This window comes from Bos taurus, chromosome 17 (assembly GCF_002263795.3).
Source record: "Bos taurus isolate L1 Dominette 01449 registration number 42190680 breed Hereford chromosome 17, ARS-UCD2.0, whole genome shotgun sequence".
In the NCBI taxonomy this organism is placed as follows: Eukaryota; Metazoa; Chordata; class Mammalia; order Artiodactyla; family Bovidae; genus Bos; species Bos taurus.
In genome coordinates, this window is record NC_037344.1 from 72,679,370 (window position 1) to 72,701,756 (window position 22,387).

Below are 22,387 nucleotides of genomic sequence, written 5' to 3' on the forward strand. Positions count from 1 at the left end.
CTGGGGACCTCAGTGCCAGGGTGGGATAAAGACCAGCAAAGAACCTTCTAGAAACAAGACGGAAGAAAAGAAAACAGTGCTTACGTAGCCCGCTTCCACACCATAATCAGTTTGTCGTCTCCCCCGGAAGCTAAGTACATCCCACCGTTTGACCACCGCACACAGTTCACGCACGCTGGGGAGAGAAACAGAATGTCACGTGTCTGCGGGGCTGGGCGGCAGGCGCAGCTCGGAAGGCCACTCTGTCGGGGCAGGAGCGGGCACGCGGGGCGCCGATCGTGTGCACAAGCGCCCGCCCAGGGCAGGGTCCGCAGGGGCGCTCGTCTCTGGGAGGTCAGTGCTGAGCGCACGGTCCGGAAACTGGGAACTCAGAGCCCTCGCGTGAGCCGGGTGCAGCCTGCTGAGACATGTCTCCGACCAGGGATGACGCTCCACAGGAGGGCTCGTGAGAAAAGGCTGAGACGCCCTCTCCAGACCATCCAGGGAAGCAGCTCGGTAGAGCGTCAAACTGGCTTCAAGCCACCTACCAGCTCCTTCCCAACTGCAGGCAGACCGCTCTGCGCGCGCCAACTAAGCGGGCAGAGATCCTGGCCCTGCCGGTCGGAGCCCCCGGGGTCCCACGACACAGGACACTGTCCAGGCTGTGACCCTCACGTGGATGGCGGGAGGGGCCCAGTGCGCACTGGGCGCGTAACTGGGAGCGGAGCGGCTCTGGGGCAGCTGGGCGGGCCCCAGAGCCGGGTACGGCCCCCGGATGCTCCAGGGCAGGGAACTGCGTGGCTACCACGGGAGAGGAAACTGCGACCCCGTCGGGGAGCCCGAGGCCTGGCAGAGGCCCTGAGGGCCACGGCGGCCGTCCCGGCGGCTGCTTAGCTGTCTCGTGGGCACCCTTCCCTGGAACCCTACTGCCTCCAGGCCACTGGTCCCAAAGCCCCGTGGAATCAGGCAGGAATGACTTGTGAGCAGGAAATCACCGGAGGTACCTGCGGACTGTCCAAAGGTGGTTCTGTGGGCGGGCCGGGTCTTCTGCTGAATAACTCACCCAGGTGTGCAGCCAGCATCTGCGCGTCAGACAGCAGGCCACGGGAGCTACGCCGCACGGCCTTATCTCTCTGATCACAAACACACGTGCTAGCCTTGGGCACTGTGCCAACACGCAAAGCCTGCAAAGGGCCACCCTGTAATACCTAAGTGATTGTCCATCTGGCAAAGCATCTTGGGGACATTCTCGTCCTTCTCGTCATCCTCCTGGAGGACTGGAGACATATTCCAGATTACAACCTTCCCAGAATCCTGTCCTGGAACGGAGGAGCAGAAACAACTCGATAAGTCTGGAGCGGGCACCCGACACGGTGCCCCGCCCTCGCCCGGTGCAGTCAGGCTGACCGGGCAGATGAACAGAAACAAGCGCTGCTGGGCCCGGAGGCCCGGGCTCTGCCCTCGACGCTGGCCTGGACTCCAACACGGGCCCACCAGGGGCCCAGGGGGGCCTCGTGCCGATGTGGGAGACAGCGGCTGTGCAGGGCACCCCACACCTCCCTCCCGCCAGGCAGCGGGCACTCTGCTGGCACACACACCTGAGCATCTCGGGAGGGATTCCACTGCTGGGAACTCCCAAAAGGGCAGCCCCTCACTAACTCTCCAGTACAGAAGCGAAAACCAGTAAGGGCCTGGATGTGGACGTGCCAAAATCTCCACACAGCGCCCCCGAGACAGCCTCTCGGCCAGGAGGTAAGGGCTCCTCCTCATCAGCCCCGGACCTCAGGGCGCCAGCCCGGCAGGCAGGCGCGCCCGCGCAGACGAGGACGGAACCCCAGCCCCAGGGACTGCGTGGAGCTCTCCCGAGCCCTGAGAGACGCGCAGTGATGGCGGGCTGAAGCCTGCGCACAGCCCCCTCCAGTTCTGTCATGGGACTACCAGCCTCCCCGCACTCAGGAAGCCGAGGTGCAGGCTGCCTTCAACAGGAGCCCACGCAGCAGGGTCAGAATGTAAACCTGCTGCCAGAACACTTAGAGCGCGCTGAGCCCCAGGCTCAGCCATGAGCTGCCACGGGCGCGCTGCAGAGCGGGGGCGGGCGAGGGTGGGCACAGCGCCCCGCTGCTCCCCAGAACCTACCTTGCCCTCCAGTTGCGAACTTGGTCCCGTCCGGGTGAATATCAACTGAAAAAATTGGTTTGCCTGGGAACAGAGGAGAGAGACACATGGTAACATGCCGACACGTGCAGAACCAGCGACTCACACACTGTCCCCGATCACTGCTTGAGGAAAGACAGGCTGCCGACAAATGCCGTGAGTCAGCAACAGCGCGAGCTGCCCCACAGCCTCCCGGGCACCGAGCAGCCCGCAGCGCCTGTGCCCGCGGGCTGCGCCTGCAGACCCCGCACTCACACCCAGGTCACCACCAGGTGGGCATGTCTGGGAGGCAGCTTGGCCCACCCCAGTCCCAGGGGCGGCAGCGATGGGCACCCTCACCCGCTCCCCCTCCGGTACAGCTGGACCCCACTGGCGTCATGGAGTCATCTCCGCCAGCACAGACCCACAGGGTGCGGTCAATCAGACGGCACTCCCTGAGGGAAAGGCTAGGCCCCACCGGGGCCGGCGAGGCTGGAGCCAGTTGGGCAGACTGACTGGCGAAGGCTCCGCAGCAGACTTCGCCCATGGGCGTCTCCCAGCTCTCAGCCTCCTTCAGCCCTGGGCCCAGCCCAGGGAGGGGGCTCAGGGACACACGAGCGACCTAACGGCGAGCTGGACATCAGCAGTCACTAACACAGACGTGGGGCGGTCGCCAGGGGTCTCTCAGCTGAGGACTCTCTGTCTCCATCACAACAGCGGGGCACAGTGGAGGTGGGCATGCGGGTCGGGCGCTGGCGTCACGTGACAGCAAGCGGGGACCGAACAGCAGTGTGGCTTCCCACAGCGCCGTCTCCTGGAGGGCACGGCCACAGTGAAGCCAAGCGCAAGCCTCCACGAGGCCGAGGCAGGCCTCCACCTGGTCATGACGCGGTGGCGGGGAGCAGAGGGCACAGGCACCAAACGCTCCTGCTCCGCACTCTGGAGGCAGCAGTTACTGCAGGCCCCGAGCCACAGCTCTGTCGTGACAGGTCAGCTCTGCCTGGCAGCCATGGGCCCACCCCGAGCACAGGCGGTGTGTTCAGAGCCGGGCGCCAGGGCGGCTGTCAGCCCTGACCCAGCGGCACCCACCCGCGCGCAGCAGCCACCAGAGCTCGTCCCGGGGCACAGACCCGCACAGGCCCCCTCCACCCTCAGGAGAGCCCAGACACCATCCGCAGCAGCCCCAGGAAGGCAGGCGTGGGCAGCATGGGGGCGTGCCGCCCATCCCTACAGGGACAAGATAACCCAAGAAGCCTGCTCCTTCGTGTTCTGCATAGGCCAACTCGCCTGGGCAGCTGCCACTGGAGCAGACGAAGTCCCAGCTGAGCTGGCACCAGTCCTCAGTGGGCAGCAGCGAGAGCACCCAGAGCCCAGCTGGAGCACAGCACACCCACCTGCCTGCAGACCCACCCGGAGCACCCAGAGCCCGGCCGGCACACGCACAACCCCAGGGAGGCAGGATGCACACGCTGGGAGCCTCAGCGGGAAGCTGGGGGCGGAGCCACCGAACTCAGCCCGGGGCTTCCTGCAGAAACCACAGCTGCCCTGAGCTCCCAAGGCGGAGGGTCAGCCAGAAGACGGGGCACCACCAGGAGTGCAGACCCGGGGGCAGGCTGCCACCCTGGGGCAGGAGCAGTGGCGGTTCCTATGGAGAAGGAACTGTTGAGCTGGAGGACGTGGGGACGGCAGAAACGGGGGTGGGCCCAGGATCTGCTGCCTCGAGGAAGGCGCTTCAGCTCTCTATGCGGCCCCTCATCTACAGACGGGCAGCGGAACCCTAATCTACAGACAGGCAGCCGGAACCCTCATCCTCCAGACGGGCGGCTGGAACCCTCATCTACAGATGGGCAACTAGTCCCCAGTCTACAAGACAGTCGGCCAGCACCGAGGAGACAGACCAAGACTCCAAGTCACAGGGCCTCCGAGGCCTGCGTCTCAGTACCGAGTCTCTCAGAGCGGGGTGTGCCCGCACTCATCGAGGCTGGCACCCATCTCCTCTGCAGGGAATGTGCCTCGGGTCAGAGGACACACGGACGGATCTCTGAGGGGCTCTGGCGGTGGCGCTGTGGCTGCAGCGTGAGAGCCTGCTGTGGAGCCACAGAGACGCGCCCCCGACGGCCTCTACGGAGACGGCGACACAAGTGAGGGATACCCCAGGAGCCGCCGCAGCCGGCATCCCACCCTCGGGCTCTGCTCCCAGATGGCCCTGACCCTAAGCCCCCTGGAGCACCCCACTCCCGTGCTGTCTGGGGGTGCTGATCCGAGGGCTGCAGCACGCAGCTCCCCATTGGGCAGGAAGAGAGGCAGCTACCGAAGCCGGTTCTGACTAGGGCACTCAGACAGAACCCTCCTCCCGGGCCTTAGGAGGCCCCCGAGTCCTGACCTTCACCTACCACCACCTACAAAAACCAACCTGAGATGATCAAAGGCCTGGATGTTGAACGTAACATTTTAAAAACTCTTAGAAAAAAACAGGAAGGAAAACGCTTCGTGACACTGGATTGGGCAACGATTTGTTAAGATGTGACAGCAAAAGCATGGGCGTTAAGAGAAAAACTGGACAACCTGGATTTCTTGAAAACTTTCACTCATCAAAGGAAACTATCAACAGAGTAAAAAGGCAACCTGTGGAATGTGAGAAAATGCTGCTAAGTAACATCAGATGTCCAGAATACACAGAAAACTCCTAAAACTTAATGACAAAATCCTCCAAAACTTTGATTCAAATGGGCCAAGGGGGGCCTCCCTGGTGGTCCAGTGCATAAGAATCCACCTTGCACTGCAGGGGAGGTGGGTTCGATCCCTGGTCCAGGAACTAAGATCCCACATGCCACGGGCAGGGCAACCAAGACCTCGCACCGCAACAGAGACCCCGCGGGGAGCACTGAGGCCCGGAACCACAGCCAGAGACAGACAAACGTTAGCGGGTGAGAAGACCACACACTCCTGTAAACGGGCAAAGGACTGAAACAGACATTCTCCAGAGGACAGCCACCGTGAGAAGAGAAGAAAGAGAAGTGAAGACCAGGGCTGGCGGGGAGGGGGTGGAGAAACACACCCCGTGGGCTGGTGGGAACAGAAACTGGGGCAGCTCCCACAGCAGCTCTCAGGGGAGTGCAAACGGAGTGACCCGCGCTGGGCTGCGCTTAGTCGCTCAGCTGTGTCCGACTCTTTGCGACCTGTGGACTGCAGCCCGCCAGGCTCCTCTGTCCATGGGGATTCTCAGGCAAGAATACTGGAGCGCGTTGCCATGCCCTCCTCCAGGGGATCTTCCTGACGCAGGCATCAAACCCAGGTCTCCCGCACTGCAGGCAGATCCTTTACCATCTGACTCACGGGGGAAGCCCAGAACTACCTTGGATCCAGCAACCCCACGACTAAGTTTATGCCCCAAAGGACTGGAAGCAGGGTCTCAAGGAGGCATTTGTACCCCAAGTTCTCAGCAGCTTCATCCCCAAGAGCCAAGAGGGGGACACAGCTCAGGGCCCAGCAGTAGATGACGGCTGAGGAAACGTGGTATGTCTGCACAGTGGAGCATCACTCGGCAATAAAAAGCAAGGAGATCCTGACACAGGCACAGCACGGAAGAACCCTGAAGACAATCTGTTACCCGCATCAGCCAGGCACAGAAGTGCAGATGCTGCAAGACTCCACTCGCATGAAGGCCCGAGAGGGGTCAGATTCAGAGAGACGTGAAGCAGAACGGCGGTGCCGAGGGCTGGGGCGGCTTCGGTTTTGCAAGATGAAAATGCGTGTGAACACACAGGACACGACTGAGTAGCACGCGTGGAAGACGGTTAACACGATAAACTCTACGCTCGTTTTCTCACAACTTGAACAAACGCTAAGCAAAACCGAACCAGACCATGCAAGTCTGCACACAAGTGGGCAGGTGGGGGCGGGAGCTGGGTGCACTTGTCCAGGTGCTGGAAGCACGTGGCCGTTCCCGCCGGGGACGCGCAGGTGAACCCACACAGGCAGAACGGCCACCGCCTCAGGAAGCAGGAGGCACGCACACAGAGCCTCACAGCCAGTTTTCTAAAACCGCGAGCCCGTCTGTGAGATACAAAGGAGCGTCAAACACCTGTGGCTGCCATCAGCATGCGGACACGCTCCCCCTGCAGGTGACACGTGTGCGCGTCCGTCCCGCAGCCTGCACTCTGCAGAGGCCCGGCTGCCAGGCCCCCCGGCCCACAGGGCCCAGCGCCTTCCTCTCGTGCCCACCAGCTCTGCCCTCCGGCCCCCGTTCCCCTCACGGGCTCCCCCCGCCCCCCAGAGCCGGTCTGCTTTCCCAGGAACGGTGTGGCCACCTTATGGCAGCTGGGCCACTCTGCCCAGCAGGATGTGGGCCGTGAGCGCTGGGTACCTTGTCTGCCTCCTCAGGGTCTCCCCAGGCCCCGCAGCGCACAGCGGGCCCCCCAAACACCAGCAGTCGCGAAAGGCTGGGCAGAGGCCCCGCGTTCTGACACACCTCCCGGGGTGGCGGGTCCTCTTGGCTGAGAGGGACTCATGCAGCACCCCTGCCAGGGAGCAGAGCCTGGCTGCACGGCCAAGGGGCCTCTGGGACCCCCAACCTCTGGGTCCTGAGTCAGCACTGCCGCCAGACACCTCTCGGGTGTCAGCTGCCCGAGACGTTCGAAACAGCGCACAGGAAGGAAGCTGGAGGCTCGAGTCAGGCAGCCGTTGCTGGGCTGGCTTTGGCTTTTCGCGCCGTGAACCAGAGGTGAAGCCGGTGCCAGCGCGTGTCTGCAGACCGCTGTCCCTCTTCCTGCGAGTCTCTCAAGTGCCATCCCTTCCACCAGACCCATGAGAAAGGCAAGCGCAGGCAAGTACCACATTCCCACAGAGGGAAAATCCGTTTAACAACCTAAAAAAATCACACATAGTTAATAATACTGTATTGCGTATGTAAAAGCTGCTAAGAGAGTAAATCCTGGAAGCTCTCATCAAGAAAAAGTAATCCTGTGAAGCGACGGACGTTAACTACGCTTACTGTGATGATCACGTTTGCATTACGTACAAATTGTGCTGCACACCTGAAACGAATTAATGTACAAACTGTGCTGTACACCTGAAACAAATTAATGTTTTGGGTCAATTTTAAAAAAGAACCACCACCCCACGATGTTATTTAAGTGGAGAATGCCTGCTGACACGCAGCTGTCTGGGGGAGGCTACAATAAGAACACAGGTTTCTGTGACGCAGGCCGGCGGCTGAGGCCTTAAACGGCCCAGGCACCTTTACGATGCAGTCCACGCACCAAATGAAACCCGTGTTTTCATTTCTTCCGCTGCCCACACGGCACAAGAGGTCGGGTTCCCCACAAGGGCCCTGCACTGGGAGCACGCGGTCTCAAGCACTGGGCCCCCAGGGAGGTCCCAAACGCAGGTGTATTTAGAAGCCCCAAGTCACCCAGTTATCTTTTCCCAATGGTCTGAAAGACCACGTTCAGACGTTTTACCCATGTGTTCTTGGTTTTGCATTTTCTAACTTTCTAAAGAAAACAGGTCTTACTTTTCTCAGAAAAACTTTTTTACATTTTTCAAATGACAAGCACAAAATCACCAAGCACTCCGCTCTCCAGACCACACCCCATTAACACCCCTGTGCAGCCTGACTTGGCGGTGGACACGGCCAGACAGAGAAGCCACTCCCCTGCTCCTCACCAGCACCCAGGCAGAGCCGGCGCTTCAACAAGGCCCCCGGGCGCCCCAGCTGCTCCTCCACAGCCTCCCTGACCCTGGGGGTCGCATTCACCCCCCATATTCCACCTGGCAACTCTCTGGGGAGGAGAAAACACTCCGCATCTCCAGTGGGGAACAGATTACAGAGCCTGCTTACTTGACAAAACTCACCACGTGGGAAGCTTGATGTCTGTGCAGTTCAGTACGTAAGTTACACTTCAAAAGCAGCATGTGTGTGTGTATGAATGTCACACCCACACACGTGCATGCTCACTGCACCAGTGCCGCCCTGGCCGCCTCCTGCGCGGCACGGCCACAGCCTCTTCCCAGGTCCCTTGGCTCCCACACCTGGCCCAGGCCCGCGGCCTGGCAGAGTCACGAGGCCGCAGCCAGGAAGGCCCCTGAGGCCATGCCAGGCGGACTCCTGCACCCACGCAAAGCCAGCCGTGCCCCTTCCCAGGCCTGCCCCGCAGGTGTACTCTGGCCACCCTCTGCCGGAAAGCTCCGCCTGCCCAGTGAAAGAAGGGCTTTCCCAGACCAGGCCTTCTTGCCAGGCAGCCTGGGAGAGCCCAGAGGAAGAGTGGGCGGGAGACGCGGGTGGGCCTTCTGGTCCCTCTTCTCACACGAGGCGCCTGGGAGCCCCGAGTAGACCAGCCCCACCCCCAACCCTGTCCTACTCTTCCTGGCAGGAATGGCATCGCCTGCTGCTCCCCAGGGCGGCGCTCGCGCCCTGGCCCTGCAGGAAAGGCAGGCACGCGGCAGATACTGCAGATGGTGGGTGGGCAGCTAGGGTCTGTGCCATGCCCAATGCCCACTCCATCTCCAAGCGTGCTGCTGACCTCAGCAGGTCTCAGGAGCCGCACACCCTGACAGTCCACGGGCAGACCCCTGGACAAACAGAGGCGCCTCGCATCTCTGGGGAAGAGGATGGTTCGAGGCAGACAGGTCCCAAGACGGGGGCCATGGCTGCAAGGCCCTCCTGGCTGTGTGACTGAAATTCTACTCCTAAGGCGAAAGCAGCTTTTTATGCACTCTTTAAGTTAAAAGAAGTATCTGCAAACACCTTACTTCCTGGCCTCCGTCTCTCTACTTTTTTCTCAGCATATTAACGAAACCCACTGAGTGTCTCAAATCTAGTCACCTGCCTCTACCTGGCTGACCTCCACCCTGACCTCCTGCCTCCACTGCGTCTCACACCCAAACCTAGGGAACTGCCTGCCTGCAACACCCAGCCTCCCCAGGAAGGCCCAGGCACCCCGCAACGCCCCGGGAGGAGCACACACTTCCAGGCAGGTGCCCAGGGCTTCAGCCCAGAGCCCCAGCGGCTGTGGCCCGCGCCGTCCATTGCTGATATGCTCGCCCACTTGAGCCCTCCAGGGACCGTCACTCCAGACACTCCCTAGCAGCAGCACGTCCTCCACCCCGCCGTCCTCCCAAGGGCCAGACTCAGGCCTACAGCACGCATACCCCAACCCTGCCTCCTCCCTGGAGGCTGTCCCCTCTGCACTCTGGACAGCAGTCTGTCCAGCGGTCTGCCCCGCGCTTGCCCGGCACACATTCACCTCTGATTCCACAGGACTTCTCTGCAGGAGGATTCAGGGTTTAGGGTATAAACCCCAAGCGTATGATGCAAAGCAGAATCCCACCCAGTTGCTTCTGAGCGTTCTTCAGACGTATTCTGGTTACTTTTCAAAACCCCACTACTGTCTCCAGGCATAAGCTGGTGTGAGACTGTGAAAAGCATACAATTCCTGAGCCTTCACAGGTGAGCTGGGAGCAGGCCAGGCAGGTGTCACCCACTTCACTCAACAGACCGGGTAAGAGATGTCAAGAGCCTTCTGGAACACAGGTCTGGCAAGCAGCAGAGACTCAAGAGGAGGACCATCTGACTCCAAAACGAAAGGCAAAACCCTTGTCCTCAAGCAGCTCACAATCGAGGGGGACGGGTGAACAGGTCCCCAACAGCAACCACCGAGAGACACGCTCATGCAGCGCGGCCCTCCAGGACGGGCGTCAGCCGGCTGAGTGCTGCAGGGCGACATCGGTGAGGCCACAGCGCTCCCCCACCCACTGGCTCCTGGAGCCTCATCCCTGCCAGCGGCGGAGACCCAGCACATCCCCAGACAGCAGCCTGTTGGACTAGTATGATCCGGGCCAACAACACAGGTTACAGGAATGACCGCAGCGGTCACGAAGGGTCACCTCCTCCCGGCCTGTCCTCAGAGCAGCCGTACGGGCCTTTCCGCACCCAGGTGCCTGCGGTGCCCACCCCCTTCCCTCCGTCTCCCCTTCAAGCTGACGTTCTTAAATGGCAGTAAAAGGCCTTAAATCCTCTGAGGAATGAGAAAGGATTGCAGACAGGAGAAACACACACCTCAGAGCAACAGGACCACTGACAAGCTACCCTGTTGTTGAAAATCCGCCTGACACCTTTCACAGCACTGCCGGCCAAGTGTGAGCCAGGAGCTGACGGAGGGCGTGGCTCTGCAGTCCTGGCCCTTCTCGTTGGAATGGGCTTCACTCAAGAGCTGTGCATGACTCCACAGGGGACAAAGGCTCAGGGAGGGGAAGAACCATGACCCTCCAGTCAAGTTTTCTCAACGTACAGACTACGTTTTCCCACAACCAAAACATAACTGCTCTCACTTTCTAACCAATATACGGTCATAACCTAATTAGAGACAAACCTTATCTTGGCCTAAAATAAAATACTGTGGCCACCAGATGCTAAAAGCCAACTGACGATAAAAGACCCTGATGCTGGGGAAGACTGAAGGCAGGAGGAGACGGGGACAACAGAGGACGAGAAGGTTGGATGGCATCACAACTCAAGTGTTGGTGAGTTTGAGCAAACTCTGGGAAACGGTGAAAGACAGGGAGGCCTGGTGTGCTGCAGTCCATAGGGCTGCAGAGAGTCAGACACGACTGAGCGACTGAGCAACAACAAAGAAACACTGTCTCCCAGAACACAGAACCAACCATGTGCACGCACGTGTGTGGACAGTCCCTTGTATGTGACCTCTACACACACAGCAAACCTCACGGACTCCTGTAGCTCGCCTCAGCTGAAGACGGCCTTCCAAGTCTGGGCACGGGGTCAAACGGCAGGGTCGGATCTCACCAAAGTGCAGAAGGTGGAGTCAAAAGCCCAAGAATTCAGTTAATAAACGATGATGTCTTGAACCCGCTCTGACCCCACGTTCAAAGCTCCTTTCTGTGACATGACTTCAAGATTTAACTCACCTCCTTAGCACAGTGGTTCTCAACTGGGGGTTCTGACCTGGCCAACAGGGAGCATCAGCAATGTCTGGAGACAGGTTCTATCGTCACAAGTGGGTGATGTCTGTGTGTGTCAGCGTGTGAAGGCGCTCCAGGGCAGAAGCCAGGGCTGCCGCTAACTCCCTACAACACACGGGCTGGTCTCCACGCAGTCACGTGCCCCGAAACGTCAGCAGTGCTGGGACGGAGAAAGCCTCCCCTGGAGGCAAGGCCTAACCATCTCAGCAGCCCGGAGACAGACGGGCGAGCACACTTGCGCCCGGCAGGCGCTCGCCCGCTCGGCCCGGCAGGCGCCCGGCAGACGCTCGCCCACTCTGCCACCAGGCCCTGCCGCGCGGAAAACGCAGGCTCGCTGCGCCTTCCCTCCCTGGGCTCTGAGAGCTCAGAAACACTACGTTCAAGCTGCATCATCAGTCAGGAGACGGAGTGCAAAGTCAGGAAACCAGAAAGGCTGTGACATACTCTCCAGAGTACCTCGATCTCTTTGGTTTGTAAACTGAAGTTAGGGTGGCTTAGCTGGCCACCACCCGCCACTGGGATTCCGAGCAGCTCCCGCCTCACCAGTCCTTACAGGATGGCGCGGGCATGGTCCAGACTGTCAGTCAGCCTGTGCTTCAGGAGAGCTGTCGTTCACCAGCAACGGTCCTTCTGAACGCTCCATGAGACTGGGCTGATTTCAGGAGACTTTAAAAGAAAGGAGATTCGACAAAGAACAGGTCTAAAAGAGTCTCAATTTCTTCTATGGTTATCTCCTAGGTTTCTAACGCACTTCAGACTCTGGGGAGCCCTCTGTCCTCCTCCCCAAGCAAACACCGCAATCACACCAGGAAGCAGGCAGGGCAGACACCGTGAGGCTCTCTGTCCTCTAGGCCGGTGGGGAGGCCACAGGAAGGAGCCCCGGCCCACAGTCCAGCCCACCCTGCCCAGCCCAGACTTGTTCCCATCTGTGCCTAAATGATCGCTTAAGCATCCCGACCTGCTTGTGCTTATGCAGCGTGAAAATCATGTCCTACAAAGGAGCTCATCACGAGGGGGAAATTATACAGCGGGAGGACGACATGAGGAGGGCGAATCACACTCAACCTGGCCGCGCAGTGTGGCAACATGAAAATTCCTTCAGGCTTCACTTGCTCAGCAACTAACTTTTCCTTTCCTGACTCACACGCACGATTTATAATTACTGAACATCTGCCCAGTGCTGCCGGGGGAGCCCGCACCCTGCGCCTCAGGAAATGCACTTGGAGTGTAAGGCAGGAGAAATGAAACTGGAGCTCACTGCTTTTGCTTTCACGAACTGGCAACTGAGTCAGTTTGGCCACCTCAACTCTCACCTGCGTCAGCAGCGTTATCGGACCCTCTGTATAGAAGGCACAGTTAAGTGCAGCAAGGGATACGGAGCGAGCCAGGCAGTCCCTGCGCTGGGGGCACATAAGGCGCCCACCCTGGGGCGGGAGAGGGTCTAGTGAGTAACTCAGGAGCAAAGGGGGACCTCACCCGGACCCTGGGAAATGACAAAGACGTGATACCCTGCAAAATGGAAAGGCAGAGCACTGCCGAGCCAAACAACAGACTGGTGTTCAGTTCAGCTGCTGCAGGAGAAGGCATCCTGAGATCCGAGTTCAGAACTAAAACGCTACTGGCTTAGGGAAGGAGAAAGCGCCTACCGGACAAGCTCTAAAAGAACACTGCAGCTCCCTCTAGGCGCCCGGCTGAGTAGAAACGAGGAACAGGACAGAACCAGGATGACTCCTATCAGCAGTCAGACAGCCGGCGGCGGCAGGGACCCTGGCCTGGACGATAGCTCCCCCCAGCACTGCCCGTGGCGGGTGGCGGCTGGCGCCCCTCCCGTCCCCAGGGAGCCAAGGCCAGGGCCCGCAGCAGGTGCGCGCACCAGGCAGAACTCGGCCAGCACTGCCGGCCCCCGCACGCGTCTCTGCACCAGTCTCTTAACCCAGGGCACTGATCAGTCCGCTCCGGGTGTGCCATGGGGCCCCAGCGGGCCCTCTCCGAGCACACGCCTGTGTCCCGCGGGCCCCACCCGAGGGGCGCTGACGCTCCAACTCGGTGCGAACGCAGTCCCGCGGGCTGGGGGGCCTCGGCCCGGCGTCACGGGGCTCCACTCAGAGGCACCGCCAGCGGATCAAGCCCCGGGTACGGCAGGACGTGCCCCTTCCAGGTCTACACGCCGCCAGCGGAAGGCCACCGCGCCCGGCCGTCGCACGCTGGCCCGGCCCGGCCCGCGCCCGGGGTCGCTCCGCCGCCGCGCCGCGACCTCCGCCCGGACCGCGAGGCCGTGGCCGAGGGCTCCGCGCACGTGCGGGGGCGCGAGCACGTGAGGCGCCGGTGCCCCCGCGTGGGGACGGAGCCCGCCCCGGCCGGCCCCACGGCCCGGGCGCCCCGCGCCGGGGCGAGGCGGGAAGCCGGCCGCGGCTGCCCCGCGCCCCAGACCCCGGCCCGGCCCGGGGCTTGGGGCCCCCGCGCGCACTCACCATTGTGGTTGACCCAGGTCGGCTTCAGGAGCTTCATTGTTCGGCCGCCGCCGCCGGGCTGAGGCGAGAGCCGCGTCCCTCAGCGCGCCCGGGCCATGGAGCCGCCGCCGCCGCCCGCCCTCCGGCCGCCGCCCGCCCCGCGCCCTCAGCGCCGCCGCGCCATCGCCGGCCCGCGCCCGCCGCCGCCACCGCCACAGCCGCCCCCCGCGCTCGGCCGCCGCCGCCGCCGCCACAGCCGCATCCCCCGCGCCGCTCCTCCTCCGGCGGCTCCCGGGCAACGCCGGAAGTCACGACGCGCACCTGCCAAACGGCCCCGGCGGGAAACCGCTCCCCGCGTGCTCGGGCCGCGCGGCTCCCGGGCCGGCCGGCCGGCCGGCCGGGCGGGAGGGCGGCGCCGCGTCGGGTCAGCCCCGGGCGGCGGGGGCGAGGGTGGGCCGGCGGGGGGCGCGCGCGCGGGCGGGCGAGCGGGGCTGGGCGGGGCGGGCGGCGGCCGCTGCCCCGGCGGCGCCCGGCGGGCTAATTGGCGGGCTCACGCCGCCCCCGGCGCGCTCTCACTGGGCACCCGCGCGCGAGAGCCACGTGCGGCGCAGAGGCCCGGCCCCGACGCCGGCGGACGAGCCGCGGCGTTTACCGCATGCCCGGCTCGCCTGGCGCGCGAGGGCTTTCGGGCTCCCGGGCGCCGCCGGCCTCGCCGCGCTCGGCACGGCCCTCGCGGGGCGCAGGCCGGGCGGCCCCCGCGGGAAGGGGCCACCGAGCGGCGCGAGGTGCGAGGCGCCGGCCGCGGGGCGGGGCCGCGTCGGGGGCGGGGCCAGGCGCGGCGGCGGCCGGAACGCCGGGCCGCGAGGCTGCGCGGCGGCCGGACCGGAGAGCGGCGCACTGCGCGGGTCGGACGGCCGAGGGGCGCGCGCCCGGAAGCGGCGGCCGGCGACCCGGGGGCATGGCGGCCGCGGCGCTGGGGGCGGCCTGGCGCGCGCTGCGCCCCGCGAGCGGGTGAGGGCGGAGAGCGGGCGCGGGGCGCGGGTTGCGGGGCAGTCACCGGGGTCCTGAGCGACCTCACGGGGACGCGGACGGTGACGCGCTGCTGATCTCTTCCAGGCTCCTGGGGGCGCGGCCGACGCAGACGGGGGACGCGCGGCGGCGGGCCTCCCTGCTGTCCTTCTGGGGACTCGTGCCCACGAGGTAAGCCGGCCGCCGGCCCGGCCTGGGGGGTCGCGCCCGGGCGCCCGGAGAGCGAGGGCGCGCGACGTTCGGTTTATGTCTAACCAGGTCAAACAGTAAATGCAGAATGGTTTGAAGAAAAGTTAATTGGTTTTGAAGAGATGCTTATGTAAAAGGTTTAAAGAGCACAGACAGTGCCTGTGTTTCTTAGTTCCTGGAGAGATGCGGGGAGGCCGGAGGTCCTTGTTTCCACCTGCGACCCTGGACACCTTCTACGGGCGTCGTTCATGAGACTCAGTCTTGATGCCAGAGGATTCGGTTGTTCTTAATAGTAACTTATTGGCGCAGCAGATGTGTTCGTCAGGGTAGACCAGACTTGTTGGTGCTGGAGGACGAGGAAATTTGTTAAAACATAAAACGGCATAAACAGGAACTTGCTAGTCATTTTTATTATACTGTCTCGTGTAGTCTTACTCATGTTTATAAATCACACGTCTATTTAAAATGTGAGTGACAAGTTTTTAACGGATAAACAGCAAGGTCTAACTGTATAGCACAGGGAACTAGATTCAATATTCTCAGATAATGTGATGGAAAAGAATAGAACACATGATGTATGTACGCATAAAAGAATCACTTAGCAGTACAGCAGAAATTAACACAACGGTGTCAGACAACTATACTTCAGCTTAAAAACTACATAAAAAATATGAGGGATGAGCATGTAATCCATCAGTTTGGTATTTTCATATTTCAGTTTATCTCAAGGCCTACCTGAACCCTTGCACTAGAGATGAGCACTTCTCTTTATGCCCTGACACCCCGTGGAGTTTTCCCCCCACTTTCTGGGTTGACCATGCCCGCCTAGTTCTTCTGAGGACCTCGCTGGAGGCCAGCGCACACAGTTCTTCCCTAGCAGCGAGTACAGTTCCAGTGTGCGGGCACTTTACCTAGCGCCATGTCTCTGCACACTCACAACACCACAGAGGAAGACGTTCAGTGTCTGCCTTGTGCTTTAGAGCAGAGCCTCTGCGGAAGAAGAAGAAGGTGGACCCCAAGAAAGACCAGGCAGCGAAGGAGCGCTTGAAAAAAAGGATCCGGCGACTGGAGAAGGCGACCCAGGAGCTGATTCCCATTGAGGATTTTATCACCCCGGTCAAGTTCTTGAATCAAGCGAGGTAAGGGCCTCTGGGCTTGAGGTCTTGGGGCAAGGCAGTTCTGTCACCTTCAGGAAGTGGTGCCATGGGAGCCTCACACCTGTCGTGGGCAGAGTCATGGGCCAGGGGTGGCCAGGCCCCATGCTGAGTCCCCTCCTGGAGAAAGCGCAGGGCGAGTATGGGCGGGAGAGTATGGGTGGGACTCTCCGGGCAGGGCTTGAGCAGGTTCGAATGTGGCCCACAGCCCCGCCCCTCTGGATGGCAGGACACCTTCAGCCTCCTGCTCCGGGATGCGTGTTCGAGAAGCCGGTGGTGGAGTGGGGTGGCTGGGACTGCTGCCTCACCAGAGCCCATGGACACAGCAGGGCCGTGCTGCATCGGGCACCTGCCCTGTGGGGTCTCCTGGGGCTGATAACAGGCTCTCGGCTTCCTGGGATATTGGTGTCTGTTTTTACGAGGCCATTTGGCTTTTCTCCAAAGCCGGTTTTCACCACGGCCTGCTGGGGGGATCGCTGTTCCTTGTCTCCACGTAAAGCGAACGGCACGGGCTCCCGGTGGTGTTGCCGCCGCATCCACCGTCCCACCCCTTAGTTTGTCCCTGTGTTCCACGCGTGTCTCTAGTGGGGACACTCGGGTCCCGTGCAGTCGGCCGGCGAGGTTTGTGCCTCCAGGCCACACCCTTGGCTCTGTGTGTCCCCAGGCAGCGGCCGCCGGTGGAGCTCCCCTTTGAGGAGAGCGAACGGAGAGCCCTGCTCCTGAAGAAGTGGTCGCTGTACAAGCAGCGCGAGCATGAGCTGGAGAGGGCCGCCATCGCATCCCTGCTTGAGGCCCAGCGGGAAGCTCTGCAGGAGCTGGAGCTCACGGCCCCGGAGCTCCACGCTGAGGCCACCAAGCGGGACTCGAGTCTGTTTCCTTTCGAGAGACAAGGGCCAGACTACACACCGCCCATCGCCAACTACCAGCCCCCAGAAGGCAGGTACCAAGACATCACCAAGGTGTACACACAGGTGGAGTTCAAGAGGTAGACATGCGGGTAGCCACCCTCGGGACACACCGCCCGGCAGAGCTCACCCCACCAGACTCCGGCCTGCTGCTGACCGGTCAGGCCTGCTGTGAATAAACGTGTTGACCCCCGTGTCTCTGTCTTCTGTTAACCCACCTGAGGCTGCCAGGAGGGGGCTGCCCTTGCTTGCCTGGCCTGGGGAGAAGAAGGCCCCCACGCTGACTGCTTCCCTCCAGTGACCAGGAAGGGGCAGAAGCTGCTGGCAAGAGGCAGTGGCCACAGGGGTGGAGGTGAAGGGCATGCGCCCTGAAGAGAGGCAGGGCCAGCTCTGGGCTTTAAGCTGGGGGGCAGAAGGGTGCCAAGGAGAGTGTCAAGGACAGGGACCCACTGGTAAGGCGGTGTGTCCCCCAGGGTGGCTGACACCTGACCCAGCCGAGGCCACTCGGTGTGGGGCAGGGGAGGCGTGAGTAAGGTCGGCGGCAGAACAGACACCACAGACCAAAGGGCTGAAACAGTGGACATTTATTTCTCTCAGTTCCAGGGCTGGACATCCCCAGGTGCAGGTGTGGGCAGGGCTGGTGCCTTCCGAGGCCGCTCTCCCTGGCGTGCAGACGGCCATCATCTTGTGTCCCCGTGTGGTCGTTCTGTGCCTTGATTTCTTGTAAGGATGCCGGTCACTGCGTTAGGGCCTGCCCCCGCGACCCTGGGCTCCCCCTCTGGCCCAGGTGGTAAAGAATCTGCCTGCAATGCAGGAGACCTGGGTTCGATCCCTGGGTTGGGAAGATCCCCTGGAGAACAGAACGGCTCCCCACTCCAGTATTCTGGGCTGGAGAATTCCATGGGCTGTATAGTCTGTGGGGTCGCAAAGATTCGGACATGACTGACTTTCACTCAAGGGATCCAGTTTCACCTTAATCAGCCCTTTAAAGACCAACTTCCAGATAGAGTCATGCTCAGTAGCAGGGGTTGGGGCTTCCCCTGGTGGCTCAGTGGGAAAGAACCGGCCTGCAACGCAGGAGCCATGGGAGATGCAGTTTTGATCCCTGGGTCAGGAAGAGCCCCTGGAGGAGAGCATGGCAACCTACTTCAGTACTCTTACCTGGAGAACCCCATGGACAGAGGAGCCTGGTGGGCTGCAGTCCTTGGGGTCACAAAGAGTCGGACACCACTAACGTGACTTAGTATGCACAGAGCAGCAGGGGGTAGGCCTCCTCCAGAGGAACTGGGTGGGGGGCATGAAGCAGCCCAGCAGTGAGGGTCCGTGTAGGCGGAGGCCCACCTCAGGGCAGGCACGCCAGGGGGCGCTTCATCTGAGTGAGCACTCTGCTTGTGCACAGGCCTAGAGGACCCTGGCTGCCCGCCCCGGCCTCGTCAGCCCTGGCCCCTCGGCCTTGCAAGCCTCCAGCCTACTTGGACAGGGCTACACTCAGAGCCTTCCCCAGCGCCCCACCCCTCACAGGTGCTTTTCAAGCCTGTAGCTTTCCTCGCTGAGGTTGGACAATCAAGTGAGTAGGTCATGGCCAGCTGTTTTGCCTCAGCCTTTTATTTGGAGGTGACGAGAGGCTGACAGGAGGCTGGAGGTTGGTAGGGGGGTGCCAAGCGCAGTTCCCTAGTCACGTCTCACAGCCAGTCTCACTGGCACCAGAGACCCACAGTGCTGCCCGAGCAGGTCACGCTCCCCGCCCGGCTGCCCTGCCATGAGTCCTCGTATCACAGGCTCCCCAGGGTGGCGCTCTGACCCTGGCCCCAGAACTGCCAGCATCCCTGAGCCCACGCTGCACTGGGTCGCCACCCACACGGCTCGTCACCGTGGGCTCTGTCCCGAGTGTGAAAGACGCTGCCCGTTTCAGTCTTCACGGCTGACGCCTGAACGTCCGTGTCCGTCCCCTGAACTCAGTGGGACGGAGGCCACATGTCCGTCTCGGACACGCGTGATACAGGCATGCCCCCCTGCACTGGAGACACGCTCAGCATCCGAGCAGGCGTGGGGCTCCTCACAGCGCTGGCACCCTGCTGCACAAATCCCAGGAACCAGGAGGTGGCCACTGTTCCCAGCACACAGCCCCCCACGGGGGTCTCAGAGCCGGGAGGACCCAGCTGTCCCTCCCTCTCCTTGCACAGAAATGCCTGTGGACGGAGCTGCAGCCACGGCTGATGGGCCCTGGTTGCCAGAGGGGGCCCCCTGCGCCTTCTTTATACTCACCTCTGCTCCAGGGGTCCCGTACACGCACCCCCACCGCTCACAGTCACAGAGGACTCCTGGGGCACACGGGGGGGACCCAATAATGAATGTCCTTCTGAAGGGGTGGGTTATTCTGCACCCAAGAACGGGTTCCATGATGTGGAGCCACACCTGTGCCCCGCCTGGGGCCCAGGGGGAGGCGCCGAGATGCCGCAGGCCGGGTCAACAGCACCCAGCAGCGGGCCGGCCATGTGGCCCCAGAGGCTACATCATTTCAGCAGAAAAAAAAGACCTCTAAAGAAGGAGAGTTCTTCTTGGTTTAAGGATATGTATTTTAAAAGCATCTACAAGAACGTAAGCGTACAAAATGCTAACACCGCCTGTGTCTAACTCAATATTAAAGTCTGGATGTAATTTACAGTCTCTATTTAGAATCAAACCTGTGAAATGTCTTTTGATATAATCCACGTTTTCTAAAAACGACTGGGTGAAATTCTGAGGGAAGGAGTGGTGAGTGGCCGTGGCAGGAGGGAACTGTGGCCGAGGTGCGTGGTGGTCACCAGAGCAGGGCCGGGGTGGGGGTGGGGGGGCCGCCTGATACACCCCCGGGTGTCCCTACGGGTCAGAGCTGCCCCTGGAGGGTTCATCTGAGGAGCCTAGCCCTTGGGATAGCCTCCTGGGCCGCTGTCCCCAGGCCTGCCCGGCTGCCCACAGGGACACTGCATGCTGGGTGGACCGGCTCCGAGCCTGGTGCTGACGGCAGGGCAGGCGAGGCTGGAGGTGAGGGCTCCGTGTCCCACGCTAGGCGGAAGCTCCCAGGGGCCTCTGGACTGTTTGGGTCGGTCACCCGTCCTTGTCCTCAGGCAGAGGGAGGTGCCAGTCTTCTGGGGGGCTCTGCCTGGGTGCCCACACCAGGCCGTGCTTACGTGCAGCCCGAACTCTGGCCCGCTCGCTCTCACACAGGGACCGCTGCAAAGGAGACTGGGTCACGGGCAGCCCCACACGCACCCACCCACATGTGCAGCCCAGCACACGCTGAGACCACTCCCGTCCAAGCTACCGTGAACACCTATGGTGTGGGCGCGTGCTTCTGGGCCCCAGGGTCTGATGCTTTCAGTTGACCTGATCAGCTTCACCAGCTGAGAAAGGTTGGGGGCTGAGCCGTGAGGAGAGGTGAGCCTGAAAGCGTGGCCAGAGGCAGGGAAGAGGGCAGAGAGCGACTGACAGCAGGTGCTGCCCCCACCAGTAACCTCGGGGCAGCAGGTCACAACCTCGATGGGGCCTGGGGTTTTCTAGGTGCTGTGATGGCCACTTTACATGTAGAATTTCACCTCCTCCACCTGTTGGTGTGTAAGAGCAACCAGAAATGCAAAGCAAACGTGGAAGCCCTGCAGACCTCCAGCCCGGAGGTGAAGGTCCACTCAAGGCTGGCCTAAAGAAGGAATAATCGCCTCCTGGCAGATGCACCTCCTGCTTTCCTCATTACATGACATACTGCGGGCACCTTTCCACAAGTGGGTAGGTTACTAAACGGCTGTGGAGTACTCTGCAGTGGGGAAGATGTTCGTTACCTGGTCAAATGTCTACTACTGGACATCAGGTCACTTTGTGAACTTTCAACTGTCACCCAATTACCTCCCTAGGATAAACTTCCAGGAGTAAAACTCTGAGATCAAAAGGCATGCATTTGACATTTAGATAATCAAAACACCCCACATTCCACCAGCACTGCCCAGGTGCTCAGACTCTCCAAACCCCAGTGGATGTTTCACTGGGCAGAAACCACTTACTGTCATTTTAAATGTGTATCAGGCCATTTGATGCCCTTTCAGGGTGAATCCCTTCTCTATGCCTTTTGTCCACTTCATTGTGAAATCCATTTATCTTACTGATATATAAGAGCTATCTTTACAAGCTGTGTATAAAGGTTATTGATTCCTTGTCATATAGACCCGCCAACTTTCTCTTCCACTGCTCAGGGACTGGGCATTTACACTCGCCAGTCCTGCGAGCTCTGCACCCTCACAGCTCCGCTCCACTCTTCCCGCCATCAGCTCCAGGGCACCACTGTATCCCTGACTAGGATGTAGGAGCCAAGAGGGCAGAGATTGTGTTCTAACTGCTGCTGTACGTCCAAGAGCGTCCAAGCGGGAAGCGTCTGCTGGACGGATGGACCAAGAGCCCCTCCTGACTGGCCTCCCGTGCCTGTACCACGCCCTCTCCCAGCCTGGCTGTCAGACTGACCTTTGAATGATACAAATCAAAGCACACGCGGAGGGCTGCGCCCGAACCCCCTGTTCAAGGCCCGCCCCCCGCGCCCAGCGCCCAGCGCCCAGCGCCTCTGGTTCCCGGCCTTCCGGGGCTCGGCGGGCCCGGTCGGGTCACCTGGCCTCACCTGGGCTTCGGCGCTGCGGCGCTCCTCCCACTCGCGGCAGCTGGCCAGGTCGCGCCGCCACTGCCCGCAGGCCGGCCGCTCGCCGTGGACGTAGTAGTGGCGCAGGAAGTGCCCGGCGCTGCGGCAAAGCTCCCACTCGGCGCGGTAGGCCTCGCACGGGCGCGGCGGCTGCGGGGGCGGGCACGGGGGCGTGAGCGGGGGACCAGGTGCCCGCCCGCCCGCCCGCTCCGACCGGCAGACTCGGGTCCCCGGGCCCCCAGAGCCCACGGAGCTTACCCGCCAGCCTTCACCTTCCGCCATGTTCAGGAACCGCCGGACCCACCTCCTGAGGCCCGCGCCGCAGGACTGACGGGCAGAGGGACCAATGAGCGGCGAGATTTTGCCAGAAGCTCCTCGCCCACCTCCTTGAGATGCGCCAGTGAACGGGACATCCGGGTTGGTAGCCAATAACAGCTGGGGGCGGGGACCGAAACTCGAGGTGGGCGGGACCGAGGCCGGTGTGGGCGGGGCAGTCTCTTCCCGCAGCCTTCTTTTCGTCACCTCGGAGATCCCGTCACTGAAATGGATCAGCGCACCCGGGAACCAGTGCCGTGCGGTCAAGCCTGCGGCTGCGGCTGTCCCTCCCGTGTCCCTTCGAGGGCAGGGTGACTCCCGAGGGCGTCCAGGCAGGAAGCGGGGCGGAGGCCGTGCGGCCTGGGGAGCCAGCAGGTCCTGCGGGTGGGCGTCCGGAGGCGGCGTTACGGGTGAGGCTGTGCTGAGGCGGGGACAAGGCTCGTCCATGAAGGACGCACACGAGGCAGTGACGGCGACGGCAAGGAGGCTGATGGCGCCTCAGGACTGCCCTGCGACGCCCCCGCTGTGGTCCTTCAGCTCCTAGCCAGCTAGGTCCTCCTAGCCTAGCCACCGCCAGTTACCCGCTGGGTGAGT

At 61.8% G+C, this 22,387-nt stretch overlaps 3 protein-coding genes across 10 annotated transcripts in view; 1 reads left to right on the forward strand and 2 right to left on the reverse strand.

Annotated features, from left to right (window-relative positions):
* HIRA (histone cell cycle regulator) overlaps positions 1 to 13,690 on the reverse strand; it is a 45,586-nt gene extending 31,896 nt beyond the window's left edge. Inside the window, exons 1-4 of one of the 4 annotated variants that reach the window (XM_024977883.2) lie at positions 13,566 to 13,690; positions 2,116 to 2,178; positions 1,188 to 1,298; positions 85 to 175 (exon numbers count right to left, since the gene is read on the reverse strand). In XM_024977883.2, the coding sequence (XP_024833651.1) occupies positions 85 to 175; positions 1,188 to 1,298; positions 2,116 to 2,178; positions 13,566 to 13,602 (302 nt within the window). In that variant the 5' untranslated portion in view covers positions 13,603 to 13,690. Of the gene's footprint in view, positions 1 to 84; positions 176 to 983; positions 1,113 to 1,187; positions 1,299 to 2,115; positions 2,179 to 12,602; positions 12,862 to 13,565 lie in introns of those variants that run through there. The other 3 variants (XM_024977882.2, XM_005218309.5, XM_024977884.2) reach the window with 3 other exon arrangements.
* Positions 13,046 to 17,017, forward strand: MRPL40 (mitochondrial ribosomal protein L40). 3 transcript variants are annotated; one of them, XM_024977886.1, is made up of 4 exons: positions 13,046 to 13,227; positions 14,661 to 14,744; positions 15,743 to 15,901; positions 16,581 to 17,017. In XM_024977886.1, the coding sequence occupies exons 1-4, from the start codon at positions 13,061 to 13,063 to the stop codon at positions 16,903 to 16,905; spliced, it is 735 nt and encodes a 244-aa protein (XP_024833654.1). In that variant the 5' UTR covers positions 13,046 to 13,060; the 3' UTR covers positions 16,906 to 17,017. The 3 variants fall into 3 exon arrangements, with proteins under 3 accessions (XP_024833654.1, XP_059732187.1, XP_005218368.2); XM_059876204.1 differs by lacking the exon at positions 13,046 to 13,227 and adding an exon at positions 13,646 to 13,968; XM_005218311.3 differs by lacking the exon at positions 13,046 to 13,227 and adding an exon at positions 14,185 to 14,555.
* Positions 17,018 to 17,387: 370 nt separating this feature from the next.
* C17H22orf39 (chromosome 17 C22orf39 homolog) lies at positions 17,388 to 21,774 on the reverse strand. Of its 3 annotated transcripts, none has more exons than NM_001040531.2 (3): positions 21,737 to 21,771; positions 21,461 to 21,628; positions 17,388 to 17,624 (listed from the first exon to the last, which is right to left on the reverse strand). In NM_001040531.2, the coding sequence occupies exons 1-3, from the start codon at positions 21,758 to 21,760 to the stop codon at positions 17,502 to 17,504; spliced, it is 315 nt and encodes a 104-aa protein (NP_001035621.1). In that variant the 5' UTR covers positions 21,761 to 21,771; the 3' UTR covers positions 17,388 to 17,501. The 3 variants fall into 3 exon arrangements, with proteins under 3 accessions (NP_001035621.1, XP_010812528.2, XP_005218280.2); XM_010814226.4 differs by having other exon boundaries at positions 17,391 to 17,735; positions 21,737 to 21,774; XM_005218223.5 differs by having other exon boundaries at positions 17,391 to 20,034; positions 21,737 to 21,774.
* Positions 21,775 to 22,387: the final 613 nt, after the last annotated feature.